This window comes from Poecilia formosa, unplaced genomic scaffold (assembly GCF_000485575.1).
Source record: "Poecilia formosa unplaced genomic scaffold, Poecilia_formosa-5.1.2 Scaffold309, whole genome shotgun sequence".
NCBI lineage: Eukaryota > Metazoa > Chordata > Actinopteri > Cyprinodontiformes > Poeciliidae > Poecilia > Poecilia formosa.
In genome coordinates this window covers 1,377-12,749 of record NW_006800248.1, presented here as the reverse complement: position 1 = coordinate 12,749, position 11,373 = coordinate 1,377, and the positions used below count along the sequence as shown (strand labels likewise).

At 42.5% G+C, this 11,373-nt stretch overlaps 2 protein-coding genes across 2 annotated transcripts; both read left to right on the top strand.

Annotated features, from left to right (window-relative positions):
* The first annotated feature begins 1,147 nt into the window (after positions 1-1,147).
* On the top strand, positions 1,148-7,768 carry LOC103152382 (very low-density lipoprotein receptor-like). Its single transcript, XM_007572826.2, has 21 exons — positions 1,148-1,243; positions 1,355-1,501; positions 1,941-2,156; positions 2,236-2,433; positions 2,604-2,819; positions 2,894-3,123; positions 3,197-3,326; positions 3,446-3,630; positions 3,711-3,897; positions 4,092-4,304; positions 4,379-4,562; positions 4,630-4,831; positions 4,933-5,097; positions 5,259-5,459; positions 5,790-6,336; positions 6,409-6,525; positions 6,623-6,727; positions 6,802-7,029; positions 7,114-7,444; positions 7,527-7,635; positions 7,706-7,768. Exons 1-21 carry the CDS (start codon positions 1,153-1,155, stop codon positions 7,727-7,729), a joined length of 4,026 nt encoding a protein of 1,341 aa, XP_007572888.1. The 5' UTR covers positions 1,148-1,152; the 3' UTR covers positions 7,730-7,768.
* Positions 7,769-7,858: 90 nt separating this feature from the next.
* LOC103152381 (flocculation protein FLO11-like) lies at positions 7,859-11,125 on the top strand. Its single transcript, XM_007572825.2, has 3 exons — positions 7,859-9,352; positions 9,821-9,894; positions 10,507-11,125. Exons 2-3 carry the CDS (start codon positions 9,832-9,834, stop codon positions 11,038-11,040), a joined length of 597 nt encoding a protein of 198 aa, XP_007572887.1. The 5' UTR covers positions 7,859-9,352; positions 9,821-9,831; the 3' UTR covers positions 11,041-11,125.
* Positions 11,126-11,373: the final 248 nt, after the last annotated feature.

Here is an 11,373-nt window from a genome sequence, read left to right as displayed (position 1 = left end):
AGAAGTGAGGCGAAAATAACAGTGGTAACTTGATTTGACTAGTAACTTGACTAAATGTCCATTAATATACCTCAAAATTAATGGAAAGAAAGAAAGAAAGAAAGAAAGAAAGAAAGAAAGAAAGAAAGAAAGAAAGAAAGAAAGAAAGAAAGAAAGAAATAAAGAAAGAAAGAAAGAAAGAAAGAAATAAAGAAAGAAAGAAAGAAAGAAAGAAAGAAAGAAAGAAAGAAAGAAATATTTTAGCAAAATGAATTAAGTTACCATGTTCAGCGCTTGTTTAATTAATACTTACTTATGACTGAGACAGGTAGCCCAGTGTTCAAAACCCCAACTCATGAGGGGAGGCCGAAAATAAGATTTGTTTTCAAATTGTAGTTAGTAGTTGATAGTTTTCTTTTTGACATGTTCATTGTTCTCTGGATTAACCACACCCACAATCTAAAGTCATTTTTATACAACCTCTAAAGAACATAGGAGTATTGTCACCTTCACACTAATCACCTTTTCCAAGAGCAATATTAGTTCCAACCACTTCATGTTTTTAAGGTCAACAGGTAAAATAAATATTTGTGCAGATGTATTTATATAACAATTTATTTATTAAAAAAAAAAAAAACTTAACCATTCAGGTCAAATATTAAAATTTCAAAATAAGTCTAAGTTACATTTTAACAATTTTCCTTTCATTTTTGGAATCATGTTATTTTTGACCCTTAAAGAGAGTGGATGGAGTTAAAACTGCAATATTGACTCAAGTCTCATGTCAAACTATCGGGAAAGGTACCTAATCAAATAGTTGATTCACAGGCCTCACTTTATTATGAAGTCAATTATTATGAATTCAGGATCCAGTACATGGACTCTGAAATATTTAAATAAATACTAAAATAATTTGATGGGATTTTAACAATGAACTTTTTATTTTATTTTTTTAAAAAAGATTCTTTTATTTCTTTATATTAATTTACATCTAGTTTAAATAAATTAGCACACACATTATCCTTAATAGTTGGCTATTTTTTTTGTGAATTGTGGCATTTTTTGGCATGCCATACAGCTGCTCCTAACATCTCCAGCAGCTCCGCCCCTACTTAGGTGTGCAATTAGACTCAACTGGCTGAATCTGGTGCCTTTATAAGCTGCCTCCCCAGAATGTCCTGGTATCTGGTTCATTTTGACTTGCCTGTGGCAATGGGTGGTCAGTTATGGCTTTGTGTGGGCTTATTGGCACTGTTTTTACAAGGTAAGGAACTCCACCCAGCCCCACAATTTTGGTGTGTATTTATAAGTTTATGACTTTGTTTTTTCTTTTCCATTGACTTAATTTTGTTTTGTTTTTTTTTCTCTTCCCCAGCTGGAAGCTGTCTTAATCGTTGCAGAATGGGGTATAGTCTATGCAAGGATGGCTTAGAATGTATCCCCTACAACCATGTGTGTGATGGAGAGGAGGATTGCAAGGATGGTTCTGATGAACAGGACTGTGAAGCAGGATGTAGTTCTGGTATGACTCAAAGGGTTAACTGGGAGCTTAGCCTTCTTTACATGAAGCAAAAGCCTGCTCAGACTGGAATTTGATATGTAGAGCTGAGAACTTGACTCATAAATTGAGTTCAAATTAACATTAACTCCTACCTGAACTATGTACTGTTCACAAATTTCTCAATTAACTCAAACTTATCACATTAACTTTTTTTCCCCCTTCAAGAAGGTGGGGGAGCTATTGCTCAGTATAAACTTGAAGTTATGTAGTGCTCCTTTCCTTGTATATAACTTAGAATTTTTCTTTTCCTAAAATTTGTGCATCTATAAACGTCCTACATGGCTATATTGCTGGCCCAATGTGATTTGCCTTAATGCTTTCAGTGAAGTCTTGTTGCAATGAATTTTTAAAAGTGCGTGTATGTTGCCTGAAGTTCAACCAAACGCCTGTTTCCAAACAGACCAGTTCCAGTGTGCCCATGGTAAGAAGTGTATAGACAAAGATCAGGTATGTGATGGTGTACCTCAGTGTCAGGACCGCTCAGATGAACAACAATGCCAGAAACACCCTGAAGACTGCGCTCACCACTGTGATGAGAAGAGCCACTGCTTGCCTGCAAACTTCATCTGTGATGGAGAGAAGGACTGTCTGGATGGCACTGATGAGGCAAACTGTGGTATGTGGCTTCTGTTTTGCTCTTTGACTCTAGGGTGGGCAGTTTTCAACTTCAGTCGTGTGTGTTGCATGGTTTTCAGAGGACCAAAAGGAAGCTGGAACAATTACAGGACCTACAACGGCCCCTTCCGGTCAGTCTCGTCCCCTCAGATGTGGCTTGGGCTCCCAGATGTGCAAAGACAAGTCGGACTGTGTCCACTACAATCATGTCTGTGATGGAGAACCAGATTGCAGAGATGGCTCAGATGAGGAAGATTGTGTCTCAGAATGTGGAACTGGTAGGTGACCTAAATTGGCTATAATCTGCTTCAAGTAAACTCTTAAGCCACAACTGGCTGTATAGGCGCTTGCTAGACCACTACAAAAAGGCATCTAAGATAGTGGTGACTGCTACACCTTGCATTCATATTTTGGTTTTTAGCTGAGTGACTTTATAATCCTGCTACAGACCAGTTCCAATGCGCCCACGGAAGAAAATGTATTGAGAGAAGTAAAGTGTGCGACGGCGTGCCACAATGCCAGGACCGCTCTGACGAACTTGCCTGTGCCAAGCGCATGGAGGGTTGCGCTCATCTATGTGACGAAAACAGCCGCTGCGTCCCCAGCAGTTTCCTGTGTGACGGGGAGCAGGACTGTAGCGACGGCAGTGACGAGGCAACCTGTGGTATGCTCGCACGACTTCACAATTTGTGACGACGCTCCTTCGCGGTGCTCTAACATGCTACGGCCCTCCTGTAGCTGATTTGCAGTGCAGCTCTACAGAGTTTAAGTGCCTCAGTGGCCAGTGTGTTTTGGCGTCAATGCGTTGTGATGGTCATCCTGACTGTCCGGATCGCTCGGATGAGGACGGCTGCACCAAGCCACCGGTCTGCACAACCAAACATCGCTGTCCTCACAGCAAGGAGTGCTTGGTGCAGGAGTGGCTCTGTGATGGAGACCAGGACTGCAAAGATGGCTCGGATGAAAAGGTCCTGTTTTTTTTTTTAATCCCTCCTTCGCTCTGGAGTTGCACAAGGACTCATGATATCCCTTCTACTGTAGGATTGTCCTGTGACGCCAGTCAGCTGTGGTGCCTTCCAGTGGTCTTGTAAATCAAACACCCAGTGTATTCCTACAGTCTGGAGATGTGATGAGATTAAAGACTGTGACGATGGTAGTGATGAGACAGAATGTGAGTATGCATATTTAACTGTACTTGAATGCATAGTTTTCTTTAAATAATGGATAACTGTAAATGATTGCTGTTTAGTTCCTAAAATTCTGACTTTTTGTTAAACTTAAACTTCCCAGGTGGCATGGGAACATGCCTCCCTCATGAGTTCCAGTGTGGCAGCCAGGAGTGTCTGGATCCAGTCCTTGTCTGTAATGACGTTACAGACTGTGCAGATGGTTCAGATGAGGGGGGCAGCTGCCATATGGCCTGTACTGCTGCTGACCGCTGTACACAGGGCTGCCACAGCACACCCCAGGGACCGGTGAGAGACCACTTAAACTGTGAAAAAGCAAAAGACTGTACAGTAGTGGCTTGACTTTGAATCTTGTATTCTATTTATAGCGCTGTCGCTGCACAGCAGGGTACAGGCTGCTGGAAGATGGTCAAACGTGCTCTGATGTAGATGAGTGTGACAACCAGGCACAAAGTGTGTGCAGTCATCTGTGTATTAATGCACCTGGGTCATACCAGTGTGAGTGCCATCCAGGCTTTATAATTGAGGCGGATGAATACCAATGCAAAATCACAGGTAAAGTATCCCAACATTGGGGGCATAAGGTGAACTGGGACACTGCAACCGTTTTCTCAATGGTTGCTGTATCCTGAATTCTTAAATGCTACAAGGCGAGTTTGTCTCAAATGTTCGTTTGAAACCTTGTGTGCATTCATCAAGCTTACATGTTTTCACTCTATACCTTGTCGATTGTTGCAATCTCTTCATAGGTGAACCGTTCCTGCTGGCATCTGTCCAGACAGAGTTGTACATGTATGGTTTGCGCACCGGAAGCCTTGATGTCTTGTCTTCATCTGCCAAAAAGGCAATCTTGTCTGTAGACTATGACTGGCGGGACCAGAAGGTTTTCTGGGTTGGTGTGGACACTGAAACAATCAGGTGGTCTTCTATGGACCAGAAGACTACAGGAATTCTCACTAAAGGTTTGGGGTGACAAGAAAAACTTTTACTGGCATCTGAATCAGTTTAAAGCATAATGTAAATGCTCTTGTTAAAGGTGTCCGGGCAGACTCTGTAGCTGTAGACTGGCTTGCAAGGAACCTGTACTGGATTGATGGTGTAAATAGTCAGATTGTTGCCATCAGCCTTGCAAAAGCATCTGTCAAGTCACTGGACCAAAGCATCATCCTGGATGAAGAGTTGGACCAGCCTCGCTCTCTGACCCTGCTGCCACAAAAAGGGTTGGCTTAAAAGACCTTAGAAGTAAAAACTGTACTGAGCTGACATTCATACTTGTCCCTCTCTTAGGCTGATGTTTTGGACAGAAATTGGTAACTTGGTTAAGATTGAACGAGCTGGCATGGATGGGTCTGAGAGGAAGGCAATCGTGAACTCCAGCTTGGGCTGGCCAGGTGGCATTACAGTAGATGTCCTTTCAGAGAGGGTTTTCTGGACAGATGAACGACTGAAAGCAATTGGGTCTTCCACACTAGACGGTGACAATGTGAAGGTAAATGAAGCCAAAAGTTCTCTCAGGATTAACTAGCTTCAAAAGCCTCCCCAATAACGTAACCTAACAAAGTTCATCAGTTTAAAGCACTTATCTTTCAGATTTTCCAGCTGAAGGAGACTACCAATCCCTTTTCTGTGGCTGTATTCAATGACTTGCTTTACTGGTCTGATGCCAAGAGGAGAGTGGTGCAAGCTGTTAATAAACTCTCCGGTAAGAACAGGCAGGTTATCCTGAAGAGACCTGCCCAACCTTTTGCGATTAAGGTGAGTTTTGTCTAACTTGGAACTGGAAATGCATACTAGAACTGACCCAGATGTTCAAGACGAGCTTAACTGTCTACAGTAGTGTCCTGCTGCAATGTCTTCACCTGTCGGGTGCAAATCTTGGTTTGGTCAAAACCAGTTTCTGGTTTCCCCATTTCTAGATTATACATCCAATAATGCAGATGGACACAGAGAGCCCCTGTAAGAAGATGGCCTGTTCCCACATGTGTGTTTTGGCACCAAGACGCCAGGCTGTGTGCAAGTGTCCCAGTGGCATGTCTTTGGCTGAAGATGGTCTGCTCTGTTCCAGTCTGCCCAAATCAACATTCCTGCTGCTGTTGTCACCACCTGCTGTCACAAAGGTTTGTGCTAGATGTCAGTTGTGTAGTTGCTTTAAATTCAGAATTTATATTCTATGGGAAGGGGAATGCAGAAAAGCATGGTGACTCAGTTACCTGTAAGCTGGAACACAAGTGGTTATTTGTGTAGCACTATTCAAAGTCTTCCACAAGACTAGGGGAATATGGGGAAATTGATTCTGGTCCTGCAAACTCGGTCAGCAGCTCTCTGAAGACCTTAGCATTAGATGCTAAGGTCATGTCAAAGAAATCTTAGCTAAAGACAAATTGAGTCTTAAACCAATGGAACTTCAAAATTATTTAATGACTTGCATAACTAATGTATTTCTGCAGATCTATTTTCAAGCCCAACAGGCAACAGAGTTAAAAGGCTTGCCTGACCATCTGGCAATGACAATCCCTGGCATAAGTGACGCAAAAATCATGGACTACAGCACACATGACAACACTCTGGTCTTGACAGATGCCAACACAACTTCAGTAAAGTCCTTCAAGCTGAGAGACTTGGCCTTGGTTGCTGAAGGGCAGATTCTCAAACTGCTAGATGACCAAATCACTGCCATGGCCCTTGACTGGGTGACCCTTAATGTATACTGGAGCAGCAACAAACAGCCCCGACTGCAGGTTACGTCAAAAACCGGGGCATACACAGCCATTCTAATAAAAGATGGAATTGCTGGAGTGGGTTCCATTGCCCTTCATCCTAAAAGTGGAAAAGTTTGCTTTACCAACCTAAATCTGAAAGATGCTGGCAGCAAGGCTGCAGTAGAATGTGCTTACATGGATGGCGGAGAGCGACGAGTTGTGTGGAAAGATGCAGTTCAACCAGCATCTCTAGTCTTTTCCAGTACTGGGGACATGATCTACTGGGCTAACACAGGTACAACTACATCAGAGTAATGTTTCACTACTTTTTTTTTTTTTTTTCTTAAATGGCCTAAATGTTTCACAGGAATGGGGAAAATCAGTTTAGTCAAGACTGATGGCTCTGGATACAAGGAACTAGAGGCTGGAGCTGGGCTGACTGCTGTAGCTCTTGGTGACATGCCAATCTGGATGACTGTTGGTGGTAATGTCAATATTGCTGGAGGGAACATGCTACCTCAAATATTTAACTTAACTTAACTTGTATATTTCTAAATGCCATGCCTGTCAATTACCCTCAGATATGACAAGACTTTGGTACAGAGAAGATCAGCAGCAAAAACTATGGTTTGAGGTCAGCACAAGAGTACTTGGCTTGAAAGCCTACAGTGAGTCTACGCAGTCTGGTAAGTGATGGCTTAATTCCCAAGAGGATTTGGTGATGCTTTAAAATTCTAAAGTCTAGTCTCATTCCTTTCAGGTTCCAACCAGTGTGCAGCAAACAATGGCAACTGCCAGCACCTGTGCCTTGCCACCCCAACAGGACGGATGTGCAAATGTGCCCATGACTTCAATGCAAAAGACACAAACTGCAGCCCTGATCAGAGCTGCTCAACTGGTGGTAGAAAATGTCTGGACCAAACCTGCCTGCCAGCTGAGAAATTCTGCAACGGCCATGCTGACTGTGCCGATCACTCGGATGAAAACTGTATGTAACGTTTAAAATGGATAAGCTGTATGGCTGGCTTCAAATTTCACTAAACCTCTGCTTGAAACTGGTTTTTCCTTTAAGGTGCTGGTGCCAAGCAACAGTCAGAAACAAAGGTCTCTACTTCAAATCAGAGTACACCTCCTCCTCACACTCCATCCTCGAAGAGGAACCTGAGCAAAGCTGTTGAGGTCCTGGAGGCAAAGTGCAGCCAGAATCGTTGCAGTGGGAATGGGCGCTGTGTGAAAATTGATGGGGTCACTACATGCAAATGTTTTGGGGACTACAGTGGAGCATCTTGTCAGGACATTGCAGCAAAAGGCATCCAGGGCCCCATTATCTATGGTGCCGCAGGTCTCTGTGGCATAGTTATCATTGCTGTGATAGCAGTGGTCCTCAAAAATGCTGCCTCAAGGTTTTTACACTTATTCTGAATTTAAATGTGAAGTGTATGTATTCTTGGTGCCACAAACTTAATTGTATCCTCCTTAATACAGAGGCGGGAGACCAGATGAAACGGTGGAAACCAGCATGTCTGAACTGCAGAAAAAAGTGGAAACCACAAGTGGCACACAGAATACCCAGGCAACTTCAAAGAAGCAAGAGGTGACATGATGAACATGGAACCTCTTTACTTCCTGTCTTTGCAGTTCTAACTTCCTGTCATTTCTTGCAGGAACCAGTATCTTCTGTGGATTAATTCATAACTTTTTTTTTTAATAAAGAGTTTGCATTTTCAGTTGGCTTGATGCGTCTTCAATATTTAAAACACTTTGTGCAACAAAAACAACTGACACTTAATTGTTTAGTGACGCCTGCTCGGATGTGCATGAGGATGTGGTGCAATTGGCAACTTCAGTAAACTATCCGACAGTCTTACAAAGGGCTTTGATTGCTTAAAATATTAATTTCAAGTTGTGAAAAGGTAAATTGTCATACTCAAGTGTTGGAGTTCTAAAGTCCTTAAACATGCATGTAGAGCACCCCCAGAAGTGAATTCTGTGACCTAAAAGGAAGCTCTGAAATGGGAACAAGGGTTAGAATCTCTGCAAACATGGCACTAACCTGCCTGAGATTTTACTTCAATTTCAAGTGAACCAAAGTTTTACTTGTACTGTCCACTTCAAGAACACGAACAATGCAATGAGACAAATGGGGTGCAGACTATTTGACATTTTACAAGTGGAGAGAGACTGCTCATGTCAAACCTTGACGCTGAGGAGCAGATGCTCACACTGAAAGCTGTCGGCTAACAGGAAGCGAAGCAAGATTTGATAACTGAGGGATAATTTGGTCTGGTAACAATTTGGCATAAGCATATTTCATTCCTGCTTGACAGGGTGGGGGATATTTTTTTTGGGCCCCTTGATTAAATGCCACACCCTGCTTAAATAACAGTTTATCCCTTTGGCACTGTTTCAGTCTTTTGTTGGCTACTTCCAGTAGGGAAAAGGTCCATGTCATAAAGCTTGGAATATATCCAACTAGCTTTTAAAGCCAGCACTCTACCAGATCACCTGTGGGATGTGATGGAACATGAGCTGCATCTCATTGATGAGCAGGAACTGCATGTCAATATGGACTAAAGTCTGCCCTAAATTTGTCAAAGGGGGTTCAAGATGTACTTGATAGTGGATATTAGGTACACCTTGCTTTACATGCAAAGTGTATTTGGAGTGGAGGGAGACAGTGTTGAACTAAAATTTGCAGGGTCATGTCTCGGCATCTGAAAACTAAGATGCTCCTTAGCTGACAGCTTTTAAAATTTGAACACATTAGATGACTCTGCTACCTCAGGAAAGCTTAAGTTATGAAGGAAAACACAGTGATGGTAACAGATTCTGATGGTTAGTGAGATGAAACTGCTTCTAGGAAAGCTTTGTGTGTTCCACAGTGAGGCTGTTTGAACTCCATGCATATATTTTTGTTGCAAACATCTCCATGGCACCCCAGTGTATTCAGCCCAGAATCTAGATGTTATTTAAAGTCTGGACCAAATTCTTCCTATTGTTTACACAAAAACCACAAATCATGTTTACTTTGGCTGTGAGGCCACTTCTGGTCCGCTCATTCTCTCATTTTCCAGTAAGAATTTTAAACTCTTTAATTTCAACTCGTGTGTGGGTGTTAAATGATTCAGCTTCTATAGTTGGAGAGTTTATCTACAATATAATAAGGACTCCCGCCCCCCCCCTCCAGATGATGGATTGCTGCTGCGTAGCCCCCACATATGTAAACAGCCATATAAAAACAGACCCATCTCAAATGTTTAGTTCATTCTGGACATAGAAGAGGCAAGCATCGTCTTGGAGGTACTGCTGAGGTAAGCCTGAAAAGAGGATTACCTTTCATATGACAGTACAACATGTATTAGGAGAGACATACATTCCTTATTGGAATTAATGTCTTTTACTTTTAGGGACTTGAATGATTTGCTTGAATAGTTCTTTTTCCAGGGTATGACGACAAAACAAATATGGTTTAACAATTCCAAACAGCTTTTGTGTACAGGCTGAAACCAAAATGAAAGGAAATGAGTCAGAATATTCAAGAACATCCCAAAAACCCGTCAACATTTCAAACCTGTTATAAACTGGAAGCTTATGGAACAATGGTGTCACTGTCGTTATGTTGATAACCTGTTCATTCTGAAATATGACCAGTTCAGATATGTCAAGAGCCCAGAAATAAAATGGCACAAATGTAGTTGATGAGCGAGTGTAAACTGATGACCTGTATTGTCATACGAAGCATCCACCTACTTACATTCTACCTGTTTCTTCAAATATAGCAGAGGGGACAATGGAAGTTGCAGGGGCCGCATTTTGGGCAGCACTTATGGTGACATTTGTGACATCTAAACCGGTGAGTAGCTCTACTTCTCTGACTACCTTTTACTACTCGAAGATGCAGTATGTAACTTTTATATTTAAAAACAAAAAAGTTTTTTTCCCCCATATTTATTTCAACTGTCACCATGTTGTGACAGTGTAATATGAGACACATAATCTGTGAAAAACCCCCCAAATAAATCAAATTCCTCCATCTACTATAGCAGTCTGCAAAAATGCACTGCAACTGGTCAAAAACAACCAATCAGAGCCATGAGGAGGTTCTTAGTGCTGTCAATCAATCTTGTGTATGAAGTTCAGTGTGCTAGTGGTTGAGAAACAACTTGCAGTTACAGTAAAACAGTTCCATCGTCATTGGTGGCTATGCTAACTAGCCCAGCATTCATGAACACAGAGGCTAGTAGGACAAGAAAGAAGGGTTGTGGGTGATTGACATCACGAAGACCCGCCTTCTGCCTCTTATTGGTTGTTTCTAGTCTGCATCGGGAGCACTGTTAGGAGGTAGAGGAACTCCATTTTTTTACATGACACTATATATTATTGTTTTTTTGTTTTGTTTTTTAAATAAAATTTACATATTGCAGCTTTAATAAATAGGCCAATTACCTTTTTTCTATTTAAACAGGTTTGCCTACATGTGGAAGACGATTCCTCAAAATCATCAGAGTCCAGCGAGTCGATGTCATCATCGGAGGAGACCGAAGTCCAGTTCGGACCCTCACAACCGGCGCTAACAGACACGGGCCTGCAGACGGAGCTCCTGGACTCCAATCCTTCTTCATCCACAACCGACTCGGCAGCATCTCCGGTGCCTGAGGATCCACAGACCTCCACAGACATAGACCCTCTACAACCCCTCCCACAGGGTCCCTGTCAGACTGCTCTCCAGGTGGACAGCTCTCTCGGCGCAGCACCCGACTCTCCGGATGCTGGCGTGGCAATAATCACGACGAAACCAAAAGGCACCGGCGCATACGAGGGCCTCCAGCGGGAAGCCACCCCACCCGCTCCTGTACAGGTCCTCACACCCACTCCTCTGTCGGTTTCCACGGACACGCCCTCCACCATCCCCGAAGACACCCCTGCTACCAGTTTGGATTGTTTCACCGTGCAGCTTCTAACAGCCGAGCCGCCGCCACCTCGAGGAGACAGCATATGAGGAATTGGGCTATATGGACTTGAAGTTTTATCACAATATTTTATCGGTACTACTTTGATAACAATAAAGGTGACATTAAGAATTATTTATTATTTCATTTTAAGGAATGACATAGTCCCACCAACACAAATACGGCTCCCGAAAAACACTCATTTGTAGCGCCACATGAATCAATGTATTTTGTATTTCTAAACTTCACATTTTAACTGGTTTTTAATCACCCCCCACCCCCCAAAAATGTATTGGTTCTTTTATTGAACAATCAGTGGAGAAAATAGTAAAACTAACAATCCCGATGATACTGACTGACTGGGGCAGGGCTTTCAAACATTA

What these genes read in the sequence shown, in the direction of transcription:
- LOC103152381 (XM_007572825.2), top strand. Translation starts at nt 9,832, where the DNA reads ATGGAAGTTGCAGGGGCCGCATTTTGGGCAGCACTTATGGTGACATTT. An exon ending in CATTTGTGACATCTAAACCG is followed by an intron (nt 9,895 to 10,506) that starts GTGAGTAGCTCT and finishes CTATTTAAACAG; the next exon opens with GTTTGCCTACATGTGGAAGA.
- LOC103152382 (XM_007572826.2), top strand. Translation starts at nt 1,153, where the DNA reads ATGTCCTGGTATCTGGTTCATTTTGACTTGCCTGTGGCAATGGGTGGT. An exon ending in TACAGGAATTCTCACTAAAG is followed by an intron (nt 4,305 to 4,378) that starts GTTTGGGGTGAC and finishes CTCTTGTTAAAG; the next exon opens with GTGTCCGGGCAGACTCTGTA. An exon ending in CGATCACTCGGATGAAAACT is followed by an intron (nt 7,030 to 7,113) that starts GTATGTAACGTT and finishes TTTTCCTTTAAG; the next exon opens with GTGCTGGTGCCAAGCAACAG.